This window comes from Oncorhynchus keta, chromosome 37, assembly GCF_023373465.1.
Source record: "Oncorhynchus keta strain PuntledgeMale-10-30-2019 chromosome 37, Oket_V2, whole genome shotgun sequence".
Classification (NCBI taxonomy): domain Eukaryota; kingdom Metazoa; phylum Chordata; class Actinopteri; order Salmoniformes; family Salmonidae; genus Oncorhynchus; species Oncorhynchus keta.
Window position 1 is genome coordinate 11,824,545 of NC_068457.1, and position 23,655 is coordinate 11,848,199.

The 23,655-nt window shown below is 43.3% G+C and overlaps 2 protein-coding genes across 7 annotated transcripts in view; one reads left to right on the forward strand and one right to left on the reverse strand.

Annotated features, from left to right (window-relative positions):
* LOC118370203 (tyrosine-protein phosphatase non-receptor type 4-like) overlaps positions 1-8,018 on the forward strand; it is a 31,252-nt gene extending 23,234 nt beyond the window's left edge. For 4 of the 5 annotated variants that reach the window (XM_052499124.1, XM_052499125.1, XM_052499126.1 and 1 more), the window contains 8 exons: positions 218-480; positions 1,685-1,775; positions 1,911-1,975; positions 2,270-2,416; positions 2,604-2,732; positions 2,910-3,058; positions 3,410-3,545; positions 4,166-8,018. In XM_052499124.1, coding sequence (XP_052355084.1) covers positions 218-480; positions 1,685-1,775; positions 1,911-1,975; positions 2,270-2,416; positions 2,604-2,732; positions 2,910-3,058; positions 3,410-3,545; positions 4,166-6,388 — 3,203 coding nt within the window. In that variant the 3' untranslated portion in view covers positions 6,389-8,018. The remainder of the gene's footprint in view (positions 1-217; positions 481-1,684; positions 1,776-1,910; positions 1,976-2,269; positions 2,417-2,603; positions 2,733-2,909; positions 3,059-3,409; positions 3,546-4,165) is intronic. The other variant, XM_052499128.1, reaches the window with a different exon arrangement.
* Positions 8,019-10,544: 2,526 nt separating this feature from the next.
* On the reverse strand, positions 10,545-18,712 carry LOC118370206 (ras-related protein ralB-B-like). Of its 2 annotated transcripts, none has more exons than XM_035755081.2 (5): positions 18,561-18,712; positions 17,094-17,266; positions 16,707-16,915; positions 14,733-14,910; positions 10,545-12,856 (listed from the first exon to the last, which is right to left on the reverse strand). In XM_035755081.2, the coding sequence occupies exons 2-5, from the start codon at positions 17,205-17,207 to the stop codon at positions 12,746-12,748; spliced, it is 612 nt and encodes a 203-aa protein (XP_035610974.1). In that variant the 5' UTR covers positions 17,208-17,266; positions 18,561-18,712; the 3' UTR covers positions 10,545-12,745. The 2 variants fall into 2 exon arrangements, with proteins under 2 accessions (XP_035610974.1, XP_052355090.1); XM_052499130.1 differs by having other exon boundaries at positions 18,644-18,661.
* Positions 18,713-23,655: the final 4,943 nt, after the last annotated feature.

Genomic DNA, 23,655 nt, shown 5'->3' on the forward strand with positions numbered 1-23,655 from the left:
CTTGTAACGCCAGGGTAGTGGGTTTGATCCCCGGGACGTAGAATGTATGCACACATGACTTTCTTTGGATAAAATTTGGCATATATATTTCCTGCCTTTCTGCCGTTCCCTTTTCTTTGTTTTGCTGTTGTTGTTGCTTGGTTTTTCTGACTTCCTGTCACCGGCATTGGATGTGCAATGTTCAATCACGCTGTCATCCTTCCTGTCGTTCCTCCAGCCATGTATGACCTGGTGGAGGAGGAGAAGCTGGAGGATGGAGATACAGAGTCTAACTACCAGTACTCCCCAGAGAGGGCGCCCCAGGACCAGCCTCAGGACCAGCCTCAGGACCAGCCCCAGGACCAGCCCCAGGACCAGCCCCAGGACCAGCCCCAGGACCAGCCCCATGACCAGCCAGACCACCACCCATCCTGCTGGAGAGACTCCATACTACAGCTGAAAGAAGGCTTGAGCACTGGGGTCGTACAGCAACAGTTTGATGTTAGTCCACATATACTACAAAATATAGTTTATGTTTAGCTGAAGGAGGGCCTGAGTTCTTGGAAGGTTGACATTTACTGGGATGAATCTTGTCCTGGAGGCAGAGCTGAGTGATTTCTGGTAGATGGGCCAGTTGCAGTCAAAATTGGCTATATTGTACAAATGTATGAAAACAAAAATGTATTTTTTGGTCTTAATGTAAGGTTAGGGTTAGGCATAAGTTTAGCAGTGTGGTATTATAATTACAGTTTTTTTGTGGTTAATATATATTTTTTTGTGTGTGTGGTTATTAAAGTTAGGGTTAGGTTTAAAATCAGATTTTATGACCTTGTCCCTATGCCAGCTGGTGACTTCCCTGCAGAGCTGCCTCCAATACATGAGTCATCCCAATAAGAGATTTAATTGATGAGGGTTGCAGGTAGCCTAGTGGTTAGAGCGACAAAGTGAAAAATCTGTCGATGTGCCAATGAGCAAGTCACTTAACCCTAATTGCTCCAGGGTCCCCGTTGACAATGGCTGACCCTGGTTGTAACCTCACTCTCCGAGAGGCGTCTCAGAGGGAGTTGGGATATGCAAGAAAACACATGAAATAGGACCAATATAAGACGCCACCAAATGATATTACAATTCAATTCCAACCTGCGAGTACTGGGTCCATACAGGCACGGTTTGATCAAAGATTTGTATAACTATTTGCATAATTCCATTGGGGAACGCCTACTCTGTGAAGTGCTCGTGTGCAATAACTACATTGTATCTGCAATAACTACAGTATATGCTTGTTGTTCACATGGGCCAAGTAACTAGCATTGCCTCCGTTGCCCCTGTGTCTCTGAACTGCTCCCAGTCCACTTTGATGTTATCAAATGCAGTTGGTTATTCAACGCTTCCACCTGTTCTAGAATGTATTTCTCATTGCACATGGCTAAGACCGATCACATAGCATGTAAGTCATTTACCAGAAAGAGAGACGGGCGAGAGTGAAATAGAGAGATGAAAGGAAATATTGAATGTCTATTGCTTCCTGTTATTGCTCCACACTGCCTCAAATGTTTCCTGTTTGTGTTCCACTGATAGGTTATCAGTGAGAATTGTGGTTTAGGTGTAACCTAGAAACCAAGCTCATGCCGCGGCCCGGTCTGAACTTCAGTTAAATTGGGACAAATGTTAACCATTGTTTTTTTGTTGTTGTGATGTTTCTCAGCAACTCTACCGGAAAAGGCCTGGGTTGACAATGTCATGTGCCAAATTACCTCAGAACATTTCCAAAAATCGATATCGAGACATTTCACCGTGTGAGTATACTGAACCATCAGAACTGACCTCTTCTGTCGCATATGCTGTACGTCCTCATACAGTGACGTAAGTAAATGCCCTCTGTCTCTTTCTTCTCTCCTCCACTCTCTCTTCCTGTATCTGTCGTCTCACAGATGACGCCACCAGGGTTATTCTGAGGGGCAAGGACGGGGACTATATCAATGCAAATTACATCAATGTGAGGGCCTTCTCCCTTCTTCTTTTCTTGATACTCAACACTCTTTGATGCATACGCCACAATCTTTGATTTTATTACCAAGACCGGACACCTTCCTTCGACTAGGTAATGAATATCACAGAGACAAAAACACCCCCGGAAAGAGATGAGACTTTTCTTGAAAGATACTCAACACGTCTTAAAGTGTGTGTACATAGACTGAAACATGGATTATGCTTACATATATGAATTTGCCAATATGCAGCTGTACGTATGTGTATATTTGCCAACCCATGCCATTCTCCTGACCCATAGATGGTGATCGCAGCGTCCAGTGCTGTAAACCGCTACATCGCGTGCCAGGGCCCGCTGCCCGCCACCTGCTCTGACTTCTGGAGGATGACTTGGGAACAGGGCTCCAACATGGTGGTCATGCTCACCACGCAGGTGGAGAGAGGACGGGTACGTCGCATCCCCAACCAGGGCTCGCTCTCTCCATTTCAGCCCCTTCCCAATACTTTTGCTCTTGTTTTGGAATTTCTTGTGTTAACGTATGAGGTGCAAATTGAAGACGTTTCCATTCCCCACAAAGAAAATAGACTAAATATTCCTCCTCTTATCTCCAATGGTCCTTTTGTTTCATTCCAAGGTGAAGTGTCATCAGTATTGGCCCAACCCTGGTGCCATTGCTACCCATGGGGACTTCCAGGTGTCCTGTGTGACAGAAGAAGAGCAATCAGCATTCCTGGTCAGAGAGATGACTCTCACACACCTGGAGGTAAGGACCATTTCTTGTATCGTCTCTCGTGGACAGACTACGTAAACATCGAGCATCTGACCAAAATGACTTGAGATTTTATTTCTGGCTTAACCGAGATTACTTCTTGCACTTAGCGAAAACTGTATGAAAGAAAAGTATAAAAACATCAAAATACATTTGATGGATTTTATTCAGAGTGAGGAGAGCAGGTCGCTGACTCAGATCCAGTACATGGCCTGGCCTGACCACGGTGTTCCAGACGACTACACTGACTTCCTGGACTTTGTCAGTCTGGTCCGCAGAAAGAGGGAGGGCAAGGAGGAGCCGGTGATAGTACACTGCAGGTAAGGTTCTAGTTCTTACACAAATGCTGCATACACTAACGAGTAAGCTCTTATCCCCTCCACTAACATCTGTAAGCCATCTCGCTGTTGGTACAGCTTTGAAGTAGGTCTAAGGAATTTTACACAACATCTTTGAAAAATATAAGCCTTTGTACATCTGCCTCACAACTTGGCTTAAAGAAAAACAGGTTCCCTTTTTCTTCGAATCAGACGTTAAGACACTTTGAACGTTGTTGTAGCAACAGTGATTGATTGCAGTGTAAGTGGCGGGAACGCAGATTTGAATCCTCTTCTGTCATTGCTGCCATCTTCAGCCTCATCTCACTCACCTCGTCCTCTGTGTCTCTGCAGCGCTGGGATTGGTCGGACGGGGGTGCTCATCACCATGGAAACAGCCATGTGTTTGATTGATTGCAATCAGCCCGTGTATCCGTTGGATATCGTGAGGACAATGAGAGACCAGAGGGCCATGATGATCCAGACTCCGGTAATCTGATCTGTGATGCATAGAAATGAGACTAAGAGAAGAGCAGAGGCTCTATCCTCAATACGGGTTGGTTGTTTAGCAACAAAGCCGACACGTGCGCAACTATGGGGCAAAACAGACGGGGTTGACTAAGACCAGGGGTCTCCAACCTTTTCGAGCATAAGAGCTACTTAAAAAGAAATGCTGCTAATTTGTTATTTTATAGCTTTCAATTCGGCCCATTCTTCTCTACACAGCAACTCTTCCCCGGGTCCTTGGTGTACAAGATATGTATTTTCTGCCAATATACCTGGTAAAATAATGGTTAATAAACGATTCTAAGGGAATTGGAAATTGGAAAAAAATCTTCAGTTTTAAACTTGCAGCATTACAATTACTCATAGACAAACAACGGAAATTGATGTTCTAAGTCCATGTCAGTGTCTAAATCACATCCGAAGCCAAAAAATACTAACAAATTTGGATTTGTGTGTAATTCTAGTGCATCTATCAACAGAGGAATGTGTTGGCCTAAGCTATGTTTCTGCTGCTAGGCTGAATCTAGTTACTCTATGACCTTGCTGTCGTCAGTACTGTTCACTCCCATTTAACCTCGGTCTCTTTGCTCTGTTTGCTTCCAGAGCCAGTACAGGTTTGTCTGTGAGGCGATCCTCAAGGTGTACGAGGAGGAGCAGGTCAAACCCCTAACAGCCACAGAGCCCCTGACACCTGTAGAGTCTCTGACGCCCACAAAGCCCCTGATACCTGTAGAGTCTCTGACGCCCACAAAGCCCCTGATACCCGTAGAGTCTCTGACGCCTACAAAGCCCCTGACACCCACAAAGCCCCTGATGACACCCGTAGAGTCTCTGATGCCTACAAAGCCCCTGATACCCGTAGAGTCTCTGACGCCTACAAAGCCCCTGATACCCATAGAGTCTCTGACGCCTACAAAGTCCCTGATACCTGTAGAGTCTCTGACGCCCTCAAAGCCCCTGATACCCGTAGAGTCTCTGACGCCTACAAAGCCCCTGATACCCATAGAGTCTCTGACGCCCACAAAGCCCCTGATACCCGTAGAGTCTCTGACGCCTACAAAGCCCCTGACACCCACAAAGCCCCTGATGACACCCGTAGAGTCTCTGATGCCTACAAAGCCCCTGATACCCGTAGAGTCTCTGACGCTCACAAAGCCCCTGACACCTGTAGAGTCTCTGACGCCCACAAAGCCTCTGACACCCGTAGAGTCTCTGACGCCCACAAAGCCCCTGATACCCGTTGAGTACAGGTTTGTCTGTGAGGCGATCCTCAAGGTGTACGAGGAGGAGCAGGTCAAACCCCTAACAGCCACAGAGCCCCTGACACCTGTAGAGTCTCTGACGCCCACAAAGCCCCTGACACCCGTAGAGTCTCTGACGCCCACAAAGCCCCTGACACCTGTAGAGTCTCTGACGCCCACAAAGCCCCTGACACCCGTAGAGTCTCTGACGCCCACAAAGCCCCTGACACCTGTAGAGTCTCTGACGCCCACAAAGCCCCTGATACCTGTAGAGTCTCTGACGCCCACAAAGCCCCTGACACCCGTAGAGTCTCTGACACCCACAATGCCCCTGATACCCATAGAGTCTCTGAAGCCTACAAAGCCCCTGACACCCGTAGAGTCTCTGACGCCCACAAAGCCCCTGATACCCATAGAGTCTCTGAAGCCTACAAAGCCCCTGACACGCGTAGAGTCTCTGAAGCCTACAAAGCCCCTGACACCCGTAGAGTCTCTGACGTCCGCAAAGCCCCTGATACCCGTAGAGTCTCTGACGCCCACAAAGCCCCTGATACCCGTAGAGTCTCTGACGCCCGCAAAGCCCCTGATACCCGTAGAGTCTCTGACGCCCACAAAGCCCCTGACACCCATAGAGTCTCTGACACCCACAACGCCCCTGATACCCATAGAGTCTCTGACGCCCACAAAGCCCTTGATACCCGTAGAGTCTCTGACGCCTACAAATCCCCTGACACCAGTAGAGTCTCTGAAGCCCACAAAGCCCCTGACACCTGTAGAGTCTTTGACACCCGCAAAGCCCCTGACACCTGTAGAGTCTCTGAAGGCCACAAAGCCCCTGACACGTGTAGAGTCTCTGACACCCACAAAGCCCCTGATACTCGTAGAGTTTCTGACGCCCACAAAGCCCCTGACACCCGTAGAGTCTCTGACGCCCACAAAGCCCCTGATACCTGTAGAGTCTCTGATGCCCACAAAGCCCCTGATACCTGTAGAGTCTCTGACGCCCACAAAGCCCCTGATACCTGTAGAGTCTCTGACGCCCACAAAGCCCCTGACACCCGTAGAGTCTGTGACGCCCACAAAGCCCCTGATACTTGTAGAGTCTCTGACACCCACAAAGCCCCTGATACTCGTAGAGTCCCTGACGCCCACAAAGCCCCTGACACCCGTAGAGTCTCTGACGCCCACAAAGCCCCTGATACCCGTAGAGTCTCTGACGCCTGCAAAGCCCCTGACACCTGTAGAGTCTCTGACGCCCACAAAGCCCCTGACACCCGTAGAGTCTCTGACGCCCACAAAGCCCCTGATACCCGTAGAGTCTCTGACGCCTGCAAAGCCCCTGACACCTGTAGAGTCTCTGATACCCATAAAGCCCCTGACACCTGTAGAGTCTCTGACGCCCACAAAGCCCCTGACACCTGTAGAGTCTCTGACGCCCACAAAGCCCCTGACACCCGTAGAGTCTCTGACGCCCTCTAAGCCCCTGACACCTGTAGAGTCTTTGACGCCTACAAAGCCCTTGACACCCACAGAGCCAGAGGTAGAGACAGAGAGAATCGGCTTTATCCCTCCTGGGACTGACTGACACAGGGCTGCATGGGCCTAAGCACCACCATCTTCTTCCACAGCCTGTCTATCTGTCTGTCTAGAGCCTGTCTGTCTGTCTAGAGCCTGTCTGTCTGACTCCCTCAGTCACAATAGTTTCTTCCCACATCCGCCATCTTGAGTCTGGCAAGAGAGACTACAGTCACAAGCATGGAGACGACTACCGACAACCACTCGAACTGCCTGGGAGGGGAAGCAAAGCACTGTTGCACTTTATGATGACAAAACGCCATACTTTGGAGAATTAACGGAAGAAGAAAAAAATAAACAAAGTTACGATGATCAACTGGAATTTGGGATATTAGCAAGTGTCCAGGATCAAGAGCGAAGTGAGAAACAGAACAGTAGCTGGGTTGGATAATATTGCTGCAGTGCCATTACTTTCAGACAAACCTTCATAATGAACAGGACAACTCAATGGAAAGTGGACTGACGTTTGTTTTCAACCCATCAGTGCATCATCCCCAAGTGTCATATCCGTGGTTTCTTCAGACTAGTCTTTCTGTCTTTGATTACTCCGTGGACTTAAAGAGTCCATTTTCTTTTTTGAACTCGAAAAACTATTCATCGTCAACTGAAGATCTGTTCCCGAAAGTGGGTTGACCCTCTATGTAAGGTCCTGGTAAAGTGCTCTGACTTCTACCCTGTGGCACTACTCATCTTATCATCTCATTTCTCTTATTGAGACTGTAGGTTGTCGGATGGATACTTTTGGGCTTTCATGTGTCTCTACAGATTGAAATCATCTCCAGGGAAGGTGTTTCCCAAGCCAAGGTCAAAGGCGGGGGAAGGTTAGGAGCGGTGGAGGCTGCAGAGGGGAGGGCGGCTCATAATCATGGCTGGAGTGCAGTCGTTGGCATGGCATCGGCCACATGGAAAACCACGTGTTTGATACCATCCCATTGACTCTATTCCAGCCATTGTTATGAGCCGTCCTCCACTCAGCAGCCTCCACTGGTTAGGAGAGGCCTCCCTCCTCCTTTACCATCATCTCAATAGCTGATTACCTGCCATTGAGCTCGGCACTATGTGGTGGTGTTGTTGTTGTTGTTGTTGTTGTTGTTGTTGTTGTTATTTTTTGAGGCAGCTATTCAACTTTGATTCAGATGGCTCAACATGTGACGGTACATCGGTCTCTCGAAGATGCTATACCACTAGCCCAAAACGGGCAGTATTTTAATGCAGGTTTTGTTATTGCTAGTAACATAGAATGACCTTGCCATGCAGGATTGGGTTGGTACAGTCCACAGGTGGTTTATCAAGTGTCATTGCATCACATTTTGAAATTGAATATGAGGTATTCAGAGCTCTCTGATGAAGAGCATCGGGGTATTTGGTACCATGGTACTGTACATCAGGATTTTAGACAGTTGGTGTACATTACATTCAGATGGTACATACATTACATAAAATGACTGAGCTTTCAGGACCAATAGGTTTTTAGACTTGTGAGTAAAACAAAAAGTTTTCAAATTGTTTTGAAAAGCTATAAGGCTCAAGCTATAGATTTGCTTCTGATATTTTTTTTATAAGAGACCCCTTTTGCTTCTTGGGGATGGTCAGCACTTTTCAGCTGAACTTGTAGCATATTTGCTGCTATGTATGATTAGACCCCAAAAAAAAAAAAAAAAAAAATTGGGAATTGTATTTAGCATTTTCTTAATATTTGTTGGATATAGACACCCCTATGGGAAATTTAAGCTATATGGTGTCATCTAGATTTGTGTAATGTAACTAGTATACATTGACTATGTTAATTTATAAGGTTTAATGAAATTAACGTGAGACCAAGTTATTTTTATAAGAGAAGAAAAGTCCCAAACTTTTCCACTTGTGTAAAGTCCTGCTGGAATTAGAAAGGATTGTTATGGGAAAGCATTGCAATAGATGTATGCTGTGTAAAAGTTCTCTCCTTAAGTCTAGTGGCAGTGGAAAGAATGGGACCGGCAACATGAAGCTCTGTACACTGACTAATAGACTAATCAACATTCATACTGTTCTTTTTTTATGACAATTGAAACCCACAAAGTGATTTTATTCCCATGATTTCCGGTTGAATCGATAGATGCGATTGTGCTTTTGAAATTAGAAAGCTGGCTTGGTCAAACTTCATCTTGCTGATACTTCTGCAGTGGGTTTATGCGGTACTATTGCTGACCATGTTTACAGTGGTCCGTGAGTTGGTTTTGTGGTTTGGAAAGGACGTGTATCTACTGAAAGTCGGCGTGTTTACAAAAAGCTGTTGTGCGACGGGGAACTTCGGCCCAATCAGATCACTCACCCTCTGCGTCCCAAATGGCACCCTATTCCCTATACAAGTGCACCACTTTTGACCGGGCTCTAGCCAAAAGGAGTGCACTGAATAGGGAGCCATTTGAGGGTCAGACGGTGTCTAACACTTCACCATGAAATAGACTGAGGCACTGGAATGTTTATTTTACAAGGTTGTCCCCGTTAAGGTCAAACACCTCTTTTTCAAGGGAGATCTAGGTGTTATGTTTTTTTGTTTTTGCACGATGCTTTTCGATCTTATCATCACTTAGTAATAGTACAACATTCTGCACAACTGTGATGTAAATATAAGCTTAAATCTGTGAACTAGTGAAATATATTTAAAGATCAAAATCAGGAGGATGTACAAATGTAATGTTTGTTGTGAAGCTGTACAGATATTGAATGTATCGATCTCAAGCTTTTAGTTGTTCGAAAATGTACGGGATGTATAATTTGACTTTTGATGGGAAATATTTTTCATACTACTGTACTTGTAAATGCAGGTAAATATCAGTCTGGGCTCTGCCTGGTCTGCGACCTGCTCTGTGTTTTTGTTGTAAATAGGAGCAATATCATGTCAGTAAGGTGCCAATGTTCTGTAAGTAAAGTCAAATTTCTGTTGTATTTTTGGTTGACATGGTCCTTTCTTTCTATGCCTTGACTGTGAATATGTACACAGCAACAACAACACTCATTTGCCTCTCCACATTCACCATTCTAGATTCAACACCGCAGCAACAATCACCATAGAATCAACATCCATTGAAATCAGACTCCTGGCCATTCTATTTCTACTGTATACACAGTCTTTTCTATGACAGTATGTTTACAGTAACACTAATAACCAGGTCAGGATAGGGCAGTCAGCTGGTGACAGACAGGCCTAGTTGTCCATGTTCAGCAGGAGGAAACAAAAATAATTCTTACCTTTCTATCAAGACTCTCTGCCTCCACCTAGTGTTCAATTTCAGACTGCTGTGGCTGATGATCGAGGCAAATGACTCAACTAGGCTACAGCAAAGATGTTGTATTATATTCCTCTCTGACCGCAGGAGGACATGATATTGCAAAATCCTGACATCTACAGAGAGGCTATAGGTCTGACGAAGCTGTGGCTCGTCTCTTATTTTGTGTTTAGAGACTGAATGACTTGAGCCAGTAGAGGGCTCTCTTGCCAAGCTAGAAGGGTCTTCAGAACTAGTTGAGGTTTCTCAGGCCATAGGTGTTGTAGAGTGTAAGTGAGATAGGATGTACTTGGGGTCTGGGAAGAGGTTAGCCAGCCGTCAATGGGACATGCCATCTGCGTGCTACTGAATCTAAGGCTGACCTGGATCTTATTCATTAAGCACCAAACAGAAGAAAGCAGGCTAAAACAGGGAGGAACTACCTGGACTTGTCCAATAAGGTACACTTCAGTTTGGTTTAGATTTATGCCGCAAAAATAGTTTGCTACAATGTGCACTAATGAATGTCCCAGTCCTGCCGCTTTGCAACAGAGTGTTAACAGACTGAAGGCCACATAAGGCCTCTGTCGTCCAGTCATTCAAAGTCAAGTTGTACAGCACCGGAATGGTGTTTTATGACACTCAAACATAAAACCTTTTGGTGCTCTGCTGCCCTCAAACACATCAAAGGCACTAGTCAAACCACACCAGCAACAAAAAGTCCAGCACATCCGACAAGGATGCAATTCTTTACTGCACTCTTCATCCACATTTTGAACAGCACCTTTGACCTTAAATAACTGGCGACTGATACTCAGGAGGTGACTGAGCCAGAAGTTGGACAGCAGGGTTGGGGTCAATTGCATTTCAATTTAGGATGTACGGGGGCTTCTTTTAAAAACTGAGCCACACTACAAATTCATTACAAAAGAGAACTTTATTTGGTAACACAAAAACTGTTTGTATATAACCCATAATAAGTGTGTACACAAACAGTAATTTAGTTTAATGCTTCAGTTTCAAGTGTAGAATTAGAAAGGCAACACCGAAACATTGACATTTTTGTGGAGAAAAAGTGCAGTCGACAAAAATCAAAAGTTTGGACACACCTACTCATTTTATGGCTTTTCTTTATTTTTACTACATTGTAGAATAATAGTGAAGACAAACTATGAAATAACATATATGGAATCATGTAGTAACCAAAAGTGCTTTTTTAATCAAAAATATTTCATGAGATTCTTCAAAATGGCCACCCTATGCCTTGATGACAGATTTGCACACTCTCGGCATTCTCTCAACCAGCTGCATGAGGTAGTCACCTGGAATGCATTTCAATTAACAGGTGTGCCTTGTTAAAAGTTCATTTGAAAGTCCATTTTTTTGGAGCCAATCAGATGTGTTGTGACAAGGTAGGGGTGATGTGCAGAATATACCAACTAGGGCTAAAAGACCTTATGGCAAGAACAGCTCAAATAAGGAAAGAGAAACAACAGTCCATCATTACTTTAAGACATGAAGGTCAGTCAATACGGAAAATGCATTCAAGAACAGTTGAAAAGACCAAGCGCTATGATGAAACTGGCTCTCATGTGGACCGCCACAGGAAAGGAAGACCCAGAGTTACCTCTGCTGCAGAGGATAAATTCATAAGAGTTACCAGACTCAGATTGTAGCCCAAATAAATGCTTCAGAGTTCAAGTAACAGACACATCTCAACATCAACTGTTCAGAGGAGACTGCATGAATCAGGCCTTCATGGTCGAATTGCTGCAAAGAAACCACTACTAAAGGACACCAATAATAAGAAGAGACTTGCTTAGGCCAAGAAACATGAGCAATGGACATTAGACCGGTGGAAATCTGTCCTTTGGTCTGATGAGTCCAAATTTGAGATGTTTGGTTCCAACCGCCGTGTCTTTGTGAGATGCAGATTAGGTGAACGGATGATCTCCGCATATGTGGTTCCCACTGTGAAGCATGGAGGAGGTGGTGCGATAGTGACACTGTGATTTATTTAGAATTCAAGACACACTTAACCAGCATGGCTACTACAGCATTCTGCAGCGATACGCCATCCCATCTGGTTTCCGCTTAGTGGGACTATCATTTGTTTTTCAACAGGACAATGACCCAAAACACACCTCCAGGCTGTGTAAGTGATATTTGACCAAGAAGGAGTGTGATGGGAGTGCTGCATCAGATGACCTGGCCTCCACAATCCCCCGACCTCAACCCAAGATGAGATGGTTTGGGAAAAGTTGGACCGCAGAATGAAGGAAAAGCAGCCAACAAGTGCTAGATGATTCCATGTGTGTCATTTCATAGTTTTGATGTCTTCACTATTATTCTGCAATGTAGAAAATAGTAAAATAAAATAAAAACCTTGAATGAGTAGGTGTGTCCAAACTTTTGACTAGTATTATATACACGATGTGGATATAGTACATGTTGGATTGTACATGTGGACAATATGTTGGATTATGAATAAGGTGACTTAATTATCTGACTGATTTTCATGCGGTGGACCATAAATACATTTTAAAAAGTAGTGTAGTAGTGGAAGTAGGAATATAAAATTGATTGCAGTGCAAACAGTAAGACATCAAACAGCATAGCCAATTTCTCTTGGTGATGAGGCTACCTACTCCTACAAGTGAGCATCACACCAAGGCCATATTTAAGTAGTGTGCGAGTGAGTGATTGTCTGTGATCATAACCTATATATTCACGATCAATGTTGAGGCACTTCATCTAAACAGTTCCCTCTGGACCCGTCCCCAACAGTGGCACAAAGGATGGTTTGCATAACTAACATAGGTTAGGCCACCCCTCTGACTGCCACAATGTGAGAGGTACTGTGTATGGATTTGATGTGTGTTAAAATGGCAGAAGGCTCAGTTCAGTGGGAAGGATCTGTAGACCTGGTTTGTGTTCAGTAGGCAAGAAACTGAAGAAAATGTTCCAAAGGGAGACGTAATATATTGTCCAATAAGAAAGGTTTTGAAACATTTTGCTACAGTATGTCCTAATGAACATGTCCCTGTCTAATGCCACTGTGCTGCGGAGGCTCTAGTCTGGTTTGGCTCTGTGTGTCTGACTGAAAGGTCTGGTCTAGATCAAAGCAGACAACATTTGAAAGCCTTCTTGATCTTGCCTTCTTTTCCACCCTTATCCTTGCTCTCTGACATTTTCTTTTTTCGCACCTCCCTCATAAGATCAAAGAACACCTGAAAAGGATGGACAGCTGTTAGTTCAACACTATAGTTACATTAACAATAGAAGTTGATTTACTGTAAAAGGTTGTTTCTATTCATGCCTGCGGTTTCTGATCTCTTTTTCCCAGAAACATATTTTGATAACATAATCCCCCCCATCTAAAAAGTATAAATCCTAAGTAAGAAATTACACAAAGGTATATTGTTCCTAGTCCTACTGTAGCAAAGTGGACAGTACGTTTAAGTTTGGTTACATACAGTGCCTTGCGAAAGTATTCAACCCCCTTGGAACTTTGTGAACTTTTGCCACATTTCAGGCTTCAAACAAAGATATAAAACTATTTTTTTGTGAAGAATCAACAACAAGTGGGACACAATCATGAAGTGGAATGACATTTATTGGATATTTCAAACTTTTTTAACAAATCAAAAACTGAAAAATTGGGCGTGCAAAATTATTCAGCCCCTTTACTTTCAGTGCAGCAAACTCTCTCCAGAAGTTCAGTGAGGATCTCTGAATGATCCAATGTTGACCTAAATGACTAATGATGATAAATACAATCCACCTGTGTGTAATCAAGTCTCCGTATAAATGCACCTGCACTGTGATAGTCTCAGAGGTCCGTTAAAAGCGCAGAGAGCATCATGAAGAACAAGGAACACACCAGGCAGGTCCGAGATACTGTTGTGAAGAAGTTTAAAGCAGGATTTGGATACAAAAAGATTTCCCAAGCTTTAAACATCCCAAGGAGCACTGTGCAAGCGATAATATTGAAATGGAAGGAGTATCAGACCACTGCAAATCTACCAAGACCTGGCCGTCCCTCTAAACGTTCAGCTCATACAAGGAGAAGACTGATCAGAGATGCAGCCAAGAGGCCCATGATCACTCTGGATGAACTGCAGAGATCTACAGCTGAGGTGGGAGACTCTGTCCATAGGACAACAATCAGTCGTATATTGCACACATCTGGCCTTTATGGAAGAGTGGCAAGAAGAAAGCCATTTCTTAAAGATATCCATAAAAGTGTTGTTTAAAGTTTGCCACAAGCCACCTGGGAAACACACCAAACATGTGGAAGAAGGTGCTCTGGTCAGATGAAACCAAAATTGAACTTTTTGGCAACAATGCAAAACGTTATGTTTGGCGTAAAAGCAACACAGCGCATCACCCTGAACACACCATCCCCACTGTCAAACATGGTGGTGGCAGCATCATGGTTTGGGCCTGCTTTTCTTCAGCAGGGACAGGGAAGATGGTTAAAATTGATGGGAAGATGGATGGAGCCAAATACAGGACCATTCTGGAAGAAAACCTGATGGAGTCTGCAAAAGACCCGAGACTGGGACGGAGATTTGTCTTCCAACAAGACAATGATCCAAAACATAAAGCAAAATCTACAATGGAATGGTTCAAAAATAAACATATCCAGGTGTTGGCCAAGAATGGCCAAGTCAAAGTCCAGACTTGAATCCAATCGAGAATCTGTGGAAAGAACTGAAAACTGCTGTTCACAAATGCTCTCCATCCAACCTCACTGAGCTCGAGCTGTTTTGCAAGGAGGAATGGGGAACAAAATTTCAGTCTCTCGATGTGCAAAACTGACATACCCCAAGCGACTTACAGCTTGTAATCGCAGCAAAAGGTGGCGCTACAAAGTATTAACTTAAGGGGGCTGAATAATTTTGCACGCCCAATTTTTCAGTTTTTGATTTGTTAAAAAAGTTTGAAATATCCAATAAATGTCGTTCCACTTCATGATTGTGTCCCACTTGTTGTTGATTCTTCACAAAAAAATACAGTTTTATATCTTTATGTTTGAAGCCTGAAATGTGGCAAAAGGTCGCAAAGTTCAAGGGGGCCGAACACTTTCGCAAGGTACTGTACCTTGTCGACATTGGCTCGTGTCTTGGCTGAGGTCTCCACGTACTGTACCCCCCACTCCTCTGCCTTGGCCCGGACCTCGTCCAACGACACCTGCCTGCGGTCCTCCAGATCCGACTTGTTCCCCACCACCAACAGAGGGATGGTATCGTTCTCTGCTTTCACCCGCATAATCTGCTCCCTAGGAAGACACAACACATTAGTCCTGATGAAGACCCAGTTCACATCAGGGGGTATGAATACTCCCTGAAGGTACTGTACGTTCCCGTCCACAGACGAACCAAATCTGAACCCATCACAGACGTATGTTTCACAAGTTTGGATAGCACAGTACAGCGAGTAAAGCGTATAGTAGCAGTACAATAACATGGGTCACATTAGCTTTCGTTAAATAAAAAGTTAAATACATTTTACAGTAAAGAAAAGTACAGTGCAGTAGAGTATATTGTACTTTACTGCAACTGAACTCTACCTTACTGTATTAAGCTGCACCCTACTGTACTGTGATGTCCAGACTTGTAAAACAAGGAGAATGACATATCCATAATTATGCATTTCTGTGTGGTACAGATCAAGGACCCATGATGTCATTCCATTACCGGGTGTAAATCCACTTCACTTACTGTAGTTCTATTACCAAAAGAGATTTTTTTTTTCCCCCAACGCAAGATGCCATGTCATAGCTGACACCACATTCTTTCTGCAAACATCTTTGAATGTTAAATAGGAGCAGATATTCCACTGTTTTTGACAAACATGGTCGCATTAATACCCGGAGGGAGATTAATTTTTTGTACATTTTTCACTATGCGGGTGAAAGCAGAGAGTCCTTGTGCATAAAGTTGTATGGTTTCTTAAACTTTTAAATGGTTTTTGTTTGGCATACGTTAAGTGAAAAAAAAGTCAAAGCCTAATTCCTTCTACATACAATACATAGATCTCGTGGATCACTCAATGCTAACATATATAAAGCACTTAATGTTCTAACTAATTACATGTACAGTGGCTTGCGAAAGTATTCCCCCCTTAGCATTTTTCCTATTTTGTTGCCTTACAACCTGGAATTAAAATGGCTTTTTGGGGTGTTTGTATCATTTGATTTACACAACATGCCTACCACTTTGAAGATGCAAAATATGTTTTTTTATTGTGAACCAAAGACGAGGAAAAAACTGACAACTTCAGTGTGCATAACTAGTCCCCCCCCACCCAAAGTCAATACTTTGCAGAGCCACCTTTTGCAGCAATTACAGCTGCAAGTCTCTTGGTGAGTCTCTATAAGCTTGGCACATCTAGCCACTGGGATTTTTGCCCATTCTTCAAGACTAAACTGCTCCGGCTGCTTCAAGTTGGATGGGTTCCGCTGGTGTACAGCAATCTTTAAGTCATAACACAGGTTCTCAATTGGATTGAGGTCTGGGCCTTGACTACGCTATTCCAAGACATTTAAATGTCTCCCCTTAAACCACTCAAGTGTTGCTTTAGCAGTATGCTTAGGGTCATTGTCCTGCTGGAAGGTGAACCTCCAGCCCAGCCTCAAAACTCTGGAAGACAAACAGGTTTCCCTTAAGAATTCCCCTGTATTTAGCACCATACATCATTCCTTCAATTCTGACCAGTTTCCCAGTCCCTGCAGATGAAAAACATAGCCAAAAAGCTCAATTGTAGTCTCATCTGACCAGAGTACCTTCTTCCATATGTTTGGAGAGTCTCCCACATGCCTTTCGGCAAACACCAAATGGTGTTTGCTTATTTTTTTCTTTAAGCAATGGCTTTTTTTCTGTCCACTCTTCAGTAAAGCCCAGCTCTGTGGAATGTACAGCTTAAAGTGTTCCTATGGACAGATACCCCAATCTCCACTGTGGAGCTTTGCAGCTCCTTCAGGGTTATCTTTGGTCTCTTTGTTGCCTCTCTGATTAATGCCCTCCTTGCCTGGTCCGTGAGTTTTGGTGGGCGTACCTATCAGCGTAGACGTACCTGAACTCTGAGGTGGCAGTGAATGACTCGTGTTCGGTGATGGAGAAGACTAGCAGGAAGCCCTCTCCGCTCCTGAAGTAGTTGTCTCTGATGGCAGCATAGTCCTCCTGTCCAGCTGTGTCCAGGATGTCGATCTGGACCTCCTCTCCATCCAGCACCACCTTCTTCCTGTAGCTGTCTGCCTTGGTGGGCTCGTAATCCTCCACAAACTAGGAGGTGGGAAGGAATTATTTGATTTACAGAATTGTAAACTCTTTTCAATGGAAAAGCAGTATTGGAGGTTTGAGTGGCAGCTTGCCCAAGTCTCTCTTTAGCCTCAGTGTCCACCACATGCTACAAAGGGAGCAATGTACAGAGCCTGGTAACGATCCGACTTATCGCTCTTACCTCGTCATACATGAACTGCAGAGTGAGGGCTGACTTCCCAACACCTCCACTTCCCACCATGATCACCTTGTGCAGCACCAGAGAGCTCTGGTTCTTACTCTTTCCAGTAGCCATCTTTGGATTTGGACACTGTCCACTGCTACTACACTAATGGAAACCAACACCAGAACTTCCTACAGTTGGACACAAACATGTAAATTAGCCTACAAAACTAAACATTCAAACATTTAAAAAAGTTGCAGAAAAGTGTTCAGAGAAAGAAGGCAGGGTTTTGTATACGTATGTACATCTAATGTCAAAACAGATCCACATGGACCTAAAAAAGGTTGACAAAACAGCCAATTTCAAAATGGCAGCTGGCTGAAACATAGGCTGTCGAAAAATCCTATTCGACTGACCCCTATAATTTAATTCATGACGGCAGCAGTGGTGTGGCAGCCTTCAAGGGCAAAATTATGTAGGTTACAATGATAACACAGGCATGTTGTAGCCTACTACTACCTAGCCTGCTGTACACACTTTCAGTACACACCTTCACAGCAGTTTTTTAAAATTAACCTCTGATTCGCTATGCAGTCGATAAGTAAAAAAGTGTATATTCTTAAACCCTTACCGTGTACCTATGTTTGTCATCTGTTGAGGCGTGTCTGTTTGCTGAACACCCCCCCCCCCCATTTAACATTTTTATGGAGTAGACGTCCCAAGGACCCCAGATAGCAAGGACCATAGTTACAATAATCTGAAGGAATGATATCAGTAGATTTATAAATCAGGCATACAACAAGCAGAGGAGAAAGCAAAAGAAGAAAATGAAAGGGAACCTCTTGTAAGTGTCATCAACTGAATGTTGGCATCATGTCAAGTGTAGCTGCTGCTTCTGCAAAAGCTAATGAGGATCCAAATATGATTTTTTATTAAATGAACAGTGTATTGAAACAAGACCCGAGGAAACATTCCCACAACGTAATAGGCCTTATTGTCAGTTCCAAAACAGGAACTAAAATCATAATAAAACACTGTTCCCAACTATAAGACCATAACTTCCCCATAGCTTTTGGCTATTTTTAAAACAAAGCAGCTAAACATGTCCCTTTTAAGTGCCCTAACTTCTGCCCCAAAATCCAGGGGCCAAACTTTGGGGGGGCATTTTTTTATCCAGTCAGATAAACACTCCCAACAGCCTACCCGACTGCACCCCTGCCAAAATCAAAATAGATCCAAATAAATTGATTTGAGACTTCTGCTACTTTCTACCTGCCACTTTCTCTCAAGGAGCAGCTCTCGATTGGATAGATACAAATCAGATGTGGTCAACCGAATATTGGATGAGAATATGTCAATCGACAGACGTTGCGCAAACAGTGGTATGTTGGACCAAAATAAAATATAAATAAAAATCCGCTTCTGATATCGATTTCCACTAGTACGTACTTCTACAAAAGTGCATAAAGATAACAAACGTCTCACCTCGTAATGTGTTTGGTGTCTTTCTTTGCTGTTATCCGGTATACACCATGGGAAAGCTAAAGTAGAGGGCAAGTTCCACTTACCAGCCGCAAATGCGGATATTTTGACCACTCCCGGACGTCGTGTGATAACGATTATATGAACCGGATGTGACGTCATATGGAATTGTGCCACCAAAGACCGTACAATATGAACAAGATGGGCTAGGACTGCTTCTCTTCGATCACACTTGTAGGCGATGTCATGGCGACGTTGATGCCGCGTTAAAAATAAACCATTGATGTCAGTGATCTTCACGTCGGAATGTCGAAGCTCTTAGAAAGAGGCCCGAGTTCCCGAGTTGGAATTCCGAGTTGGATGACCGTTCGAAAGGAATGCGCCATTTTTTAAAAGACTGTGCATGTAAAAAATATGAATGTTTAGAAAGTTGGCGCACACCATACATATGGATTTTTGCCTTTATAAACCAAACTAGCATTAAAACTCCGCCTGAAAAACGCCCATTATTCACCTTTTATGGTGACAATAATGCCCTCGTTTGCTGCATGCTTTGGATGTATTGAGTAGGGGAGATAGGGTGGTTTTAACACTTTTCGTCAGTTTCTCATAGATTGTTTATGGTGGTGTATTCGAAACTTGATACAAACAACCTACAGCTGTCCACACAAATTGGTGTGGTTATTATATATGTAAATCAAATTGCAAATGCATGGTGTTGTCTTAAAGGAGTGTTACAATTTACCCCATGGTCAGGGTTAATAACAGTGCTTGGGGTGAATTGTAACAGAATGAAAAGTGCGTGAGAGCAACATTACCATGTTAAACATTTTGTTGGGCAGAAATTATAATAACCTTAAATAATAAAATGTGTATTATTTTCCCCTCCACTAAATGGTATTTCTCAACCAAACAACAACTAGGCTAAACGAAACACCTACACCTGAACGTTTGTGGTGTGTGTCTGTGTGTGTGACTGTTGGACATGCTCACTTAATCAGAGTCACATTTGTGACAGTTGTATATCTGTCCTGGGGTACAAGTTTGGTGGGCCCATCATTTGCATTCCCAGCACTGCACCCAGACCTCCTTAGAATAGTTAAAGTGCTCCATGCACACACATTTTCCTTCTGGAATATTCTGGTTCAATCTGCTTCGTTTTGCCTTTTTTCTTAGGCAGGGTCGTTTTTTTGTTGTTGTTCAGTGTGGTTTGTCTTGGCTTGCTTCTTTCCAGCTATTGTTTTCGTCAGGGCAATTTTTATTTTTGCCTTCTGAGTGCTTGACTTTTTATGCTCTTCTTCCAGTGCCTGCGTGATGGGTGTATCTGTCAAAATCACAGTTTTCTCCTCTTCCTACCCCTTGTTGTAATTTTCCTGAACCCTGCTTTTAGGAAGGGGCGTACATTAACTGGGTTGAAATTAGAAGAGTAATCAGGTGTTTCCCAACCACAGCCTGATACATGTGGGGAGGTGCCCTGTGAAGTGACTGGAAAGGTGGCCTGGAAGGCAGTTGGAGAGGTGGCCTGGAAGGAAGTTGGAAAGGTGGCCTGGAAGGCAGCTGAAGAAGTGGCCTGGGAGGCAGCTGGAGAGGTGGCCTGGAAGGCTGTTGGAAGGGGGCCTGGAAGGCAGTTGGAGGGGTGGCTTAGAAGGAAGTTGGAGAGGTGGCCTGGATAACTGTGGGCACAGGGGCCTGAGCGGTGTCTGAAGAGGAGACCTGGGAGGCAGGTCTTTCCGGGCTTCATCCTCAAACAGGCATCACTGGCTGAGTTCACCATTTTCTTCAATGGCCCGTACATGCTCCTGTCCAGTAGCTTCTTTCACTCTTTGCAGAATCTGGACAGAGTGGCGTGACATGTGCCATACAACTTTGATCTGATAGACTTCCCCTGCTCTGCTACATGATCTGCTACATCTCTTTTCAAAGTGTGGAGAGGTACTCCATTGTCTGTCTTTCTTTTCCATAATCTAGGCATGCTGAAAGTATAAGAAAACATGTACCAAAAACATTCCGTTTTCCTCAGGGTAAGGTGTAAGATTTTCTCACAAGTTGTTACAACTAGGGCCTCCCAAGTGATGTCACCTTGTCCGAGAGAGATTTACATGGTTATCAAAACGTCACGCCAGGGTAAGCCTCCACAAAACACAGCCATTATTTTAAGTGTTTTTAAAATCCCCTTATGGGAAAACATGAATGGTGTAAAAACAATTGGAATCATTACCCTGTTGACCAGGTTTTATGAGTATTATAACAACCCCACTGTGGGGCTCTATAGAGCTTGCCAGCTTCTAGTCCCAAAACCCAGAAATTAGTTACCTTTGTTCAGCCATCCCTAGGGAAAGATTAATGAATAAAGAATAGGTTTTTGGAATAAATTATGAAAATAAGGTCTGGTGAAACCTCTACGGGACCAGTGTCCCCCCAACGGGGCGGTTGTAGTTAACAAGAAAACTTCCCAGGACATATATGGTCTTATATGAGCAGAAAGCATACGTTCTTGTTAATCTAACTGCACTGTCCAATTTATAGTGAAAGAATACCATGCTATTGTTTGAAGAGAGTGCACAGTTATGAACTTGAAAATGTATCAATAAACCAATTAGGCACATCTGGGCAGCCTAATACAATATTTTGAACAGTAATGCAATGGTTAATTTGATCAGTCTAAAACATTTCACGTACACTGCTCCCATCTCGTGTCCAAAATCTAAATTGCACCTAAACTGCAATAATAGAGTGGGCTCTCGAATTTCAAATATGGAAAAATACAAAAACAAACAAAAAATGATTTTTTTGTATTATCTGTAACCAGATCTAATGTGTTACATTCTCCTACATTACTTTCAAATTTCCACAAACTTCAAAGTGTTTCCTTTCAAATAGTATCAAGAATATGCATATATTTGCTTCAGGCCCTGAGCTACAGGCAGTTAGATTTGTATATGTCATTTTAGGTTAAAATTGGGGGGAAAAGTGTCCGATCCTTAACACAGGCTTAGGAGATCTTATACGTTTTGTTCTATGAGATAATAGCAGTTAACATGACCTTTATGAATTATGAAGCCTTTATGTGCTTTTTCTATAACATCAATTCTTTTAAACTCACAAAACGTATAAAATCTCATAAACCTGTGTCTGCCACAGACCTTGTTTTTGGGGTTTATCCAAAAACCCTCCAAAAACACCATTCATTTTCCTAATTTTGTCCAACAAACCATGGCGGAGTTAGTGCCAACAAAAAGTGTAACGCTCGTTGGAAGAAGTGGACCAAGATGCAGCGTGGTAGGTGTTCACACTTTTATTACAGCTGACCACTAAGCAAAAGACCGTCACGTTCTGAAGGCTACACAGCGCTAACAAAAACATCCCACAACCTAAGGTTGCAAAACAGGTTGCCAAACAGGTTGCCTAAGTATGATTCCAAATCAGAGACAACGATAGACAGCTGTCCCTGATTGAGAACCATACCCGGCCAAAACATAGAAACACAAAACCTAGAAATAAAGAACATAGAATGCCCTCCCAAATCCCACCCTGACCAAACCAAAATAGAGACAGAAAAAGCTCTACGGGTAGGGCTTGACAAAAAAAACTCCATTAGGCTACTATTTCTCTTTATTGCAATTAGGCCAGGGCAGTTTCTTACGGAAATGGCAATGGCGAATGTGATCAAATGTCTCTGGAGGTGTTAGCAGAATGTTTAAAACTTTTACAGTAACATTTGCTGTATCTGACCATTTCTGAAAGACAAAAACAATTGCATATTGTTGTGGACCTGTAAACAGATCGTTTGAATTCGATAATGTTTTGCATTTACTTTTCCCCAAACCTAAATATGCTGCACTGCCCACAAATTCTGAAACGTTGTCTAGTATGCTCAACAAAATGTAAAACTTATCCTACACTCTTCAAAGCAAAAGATCAACTGTCTGTTCATCTCTTAAATTGTACTGTAGGCTATATTATAAACCGCGCTCCCTTTTGGATGCACAGAGCAAAATACTTGAAATAATAGCCTAATTTATAGGTCCAATTAAATGAGAGATGCGCATGGTAATTTGTTGTAGGTTAAAACTTCCTCTGTAACATGAACCTATAATGGTCAAGAAAGGTGGGGAGGAAATTATTCTGCATGAAAATATGTATTATGTATTATGTATTATGTATTATGTTTATACATTAAATGTTGTTTACTTGAGGCATTTGAAATTACAGTAGGTTATTCAGATACACAGTAGCCTAGCCTAAAAAAATGTAAATGGAAAAGGTGAACCGCCTGTTCTACCCTTAAACTGCGCTCCGAATCGGATCGCATGGAGCAAAATTGGGTACTTGAAATCGAATTACTACTATAAAGTGGGTCCAATTAAAATAGAGATGGGGCGTTGTAAGCCTAATAGGCCTATGGGCAGGGGGGACGTTGTAAGCCTAATAGGCCTATGGGCAGGGGTGCAACTTTCACTGGAAACAGGGGGACGTCCCTCCCAGATTCTGAAATTGCATTTTTCGCAGGTCAAGTTCAGTTTTTTTATGGCGCACGCATGTTTATGGGTAGCCTATGTATTTTGTATGTAGGCCTACACAACATTTATAAATGAGGCCCCATGGTTAATTACAAGTAACTACAGTTAGAAATAGAATCCAAAAGTATTTTGCCCTCCAGGAACGGAATTGCACAGACCTGCATTTGACAATTACATCGGCTATAGGTCTGTAGGCCTATGACAATTAGAAACAGTGCAAACGTTTTAATTTATCTATACTAGCCTACACAGTCATTGTATGTGCATTGTTTTCCCTCAATATTATCCAGCATATTTCCTGATTTATGCTGTAAATTAATGTTTTATTTTTAAACTGTTAGATAGATATGCCTATATTAACTATATGGCTCAGGCCTATCGGTGTATTGCCTGGATGCAGATTGCAAAAAAATGTGTGCGGTTCATGCAATGTGTAGTTGCAATATTTAGAAGAAAGGTGGCAGCATTTAACAACTTTCAACTTGATCTGGTTGTTGTAGTATTGGGAGAGCGCACCTAAAAAAATGCGTTACAATATGTTGGACATTCACAAATTGCCGTGTTGCCAATGTTAGGTC

Bases quoted from the DNA above. Each gene is read 5' to 3' on its own strand.
- LOC118370206 (XM_035755081.2), bottom strand. From the start codon at position 17,207: ATGGCTACTGGAAAGAGTAAGAACCAGAGCTCTCTGGTGCTGCACAAG. The intron at 16,916-17,093 runs GTAAGAGCGATA...CCCACCTCCTAG, and splicing joins TGCAGTTCATGTATGACGAG to TTTGTGGAGGATTACGAGCC. The intron at 12,857-14,732 runs GTACAGTACCTT...CATCCTTTTCAG, and splicing joins CACGAGCCAATGTCGACAAG to GTGTTCTTTGATCTTATGAG.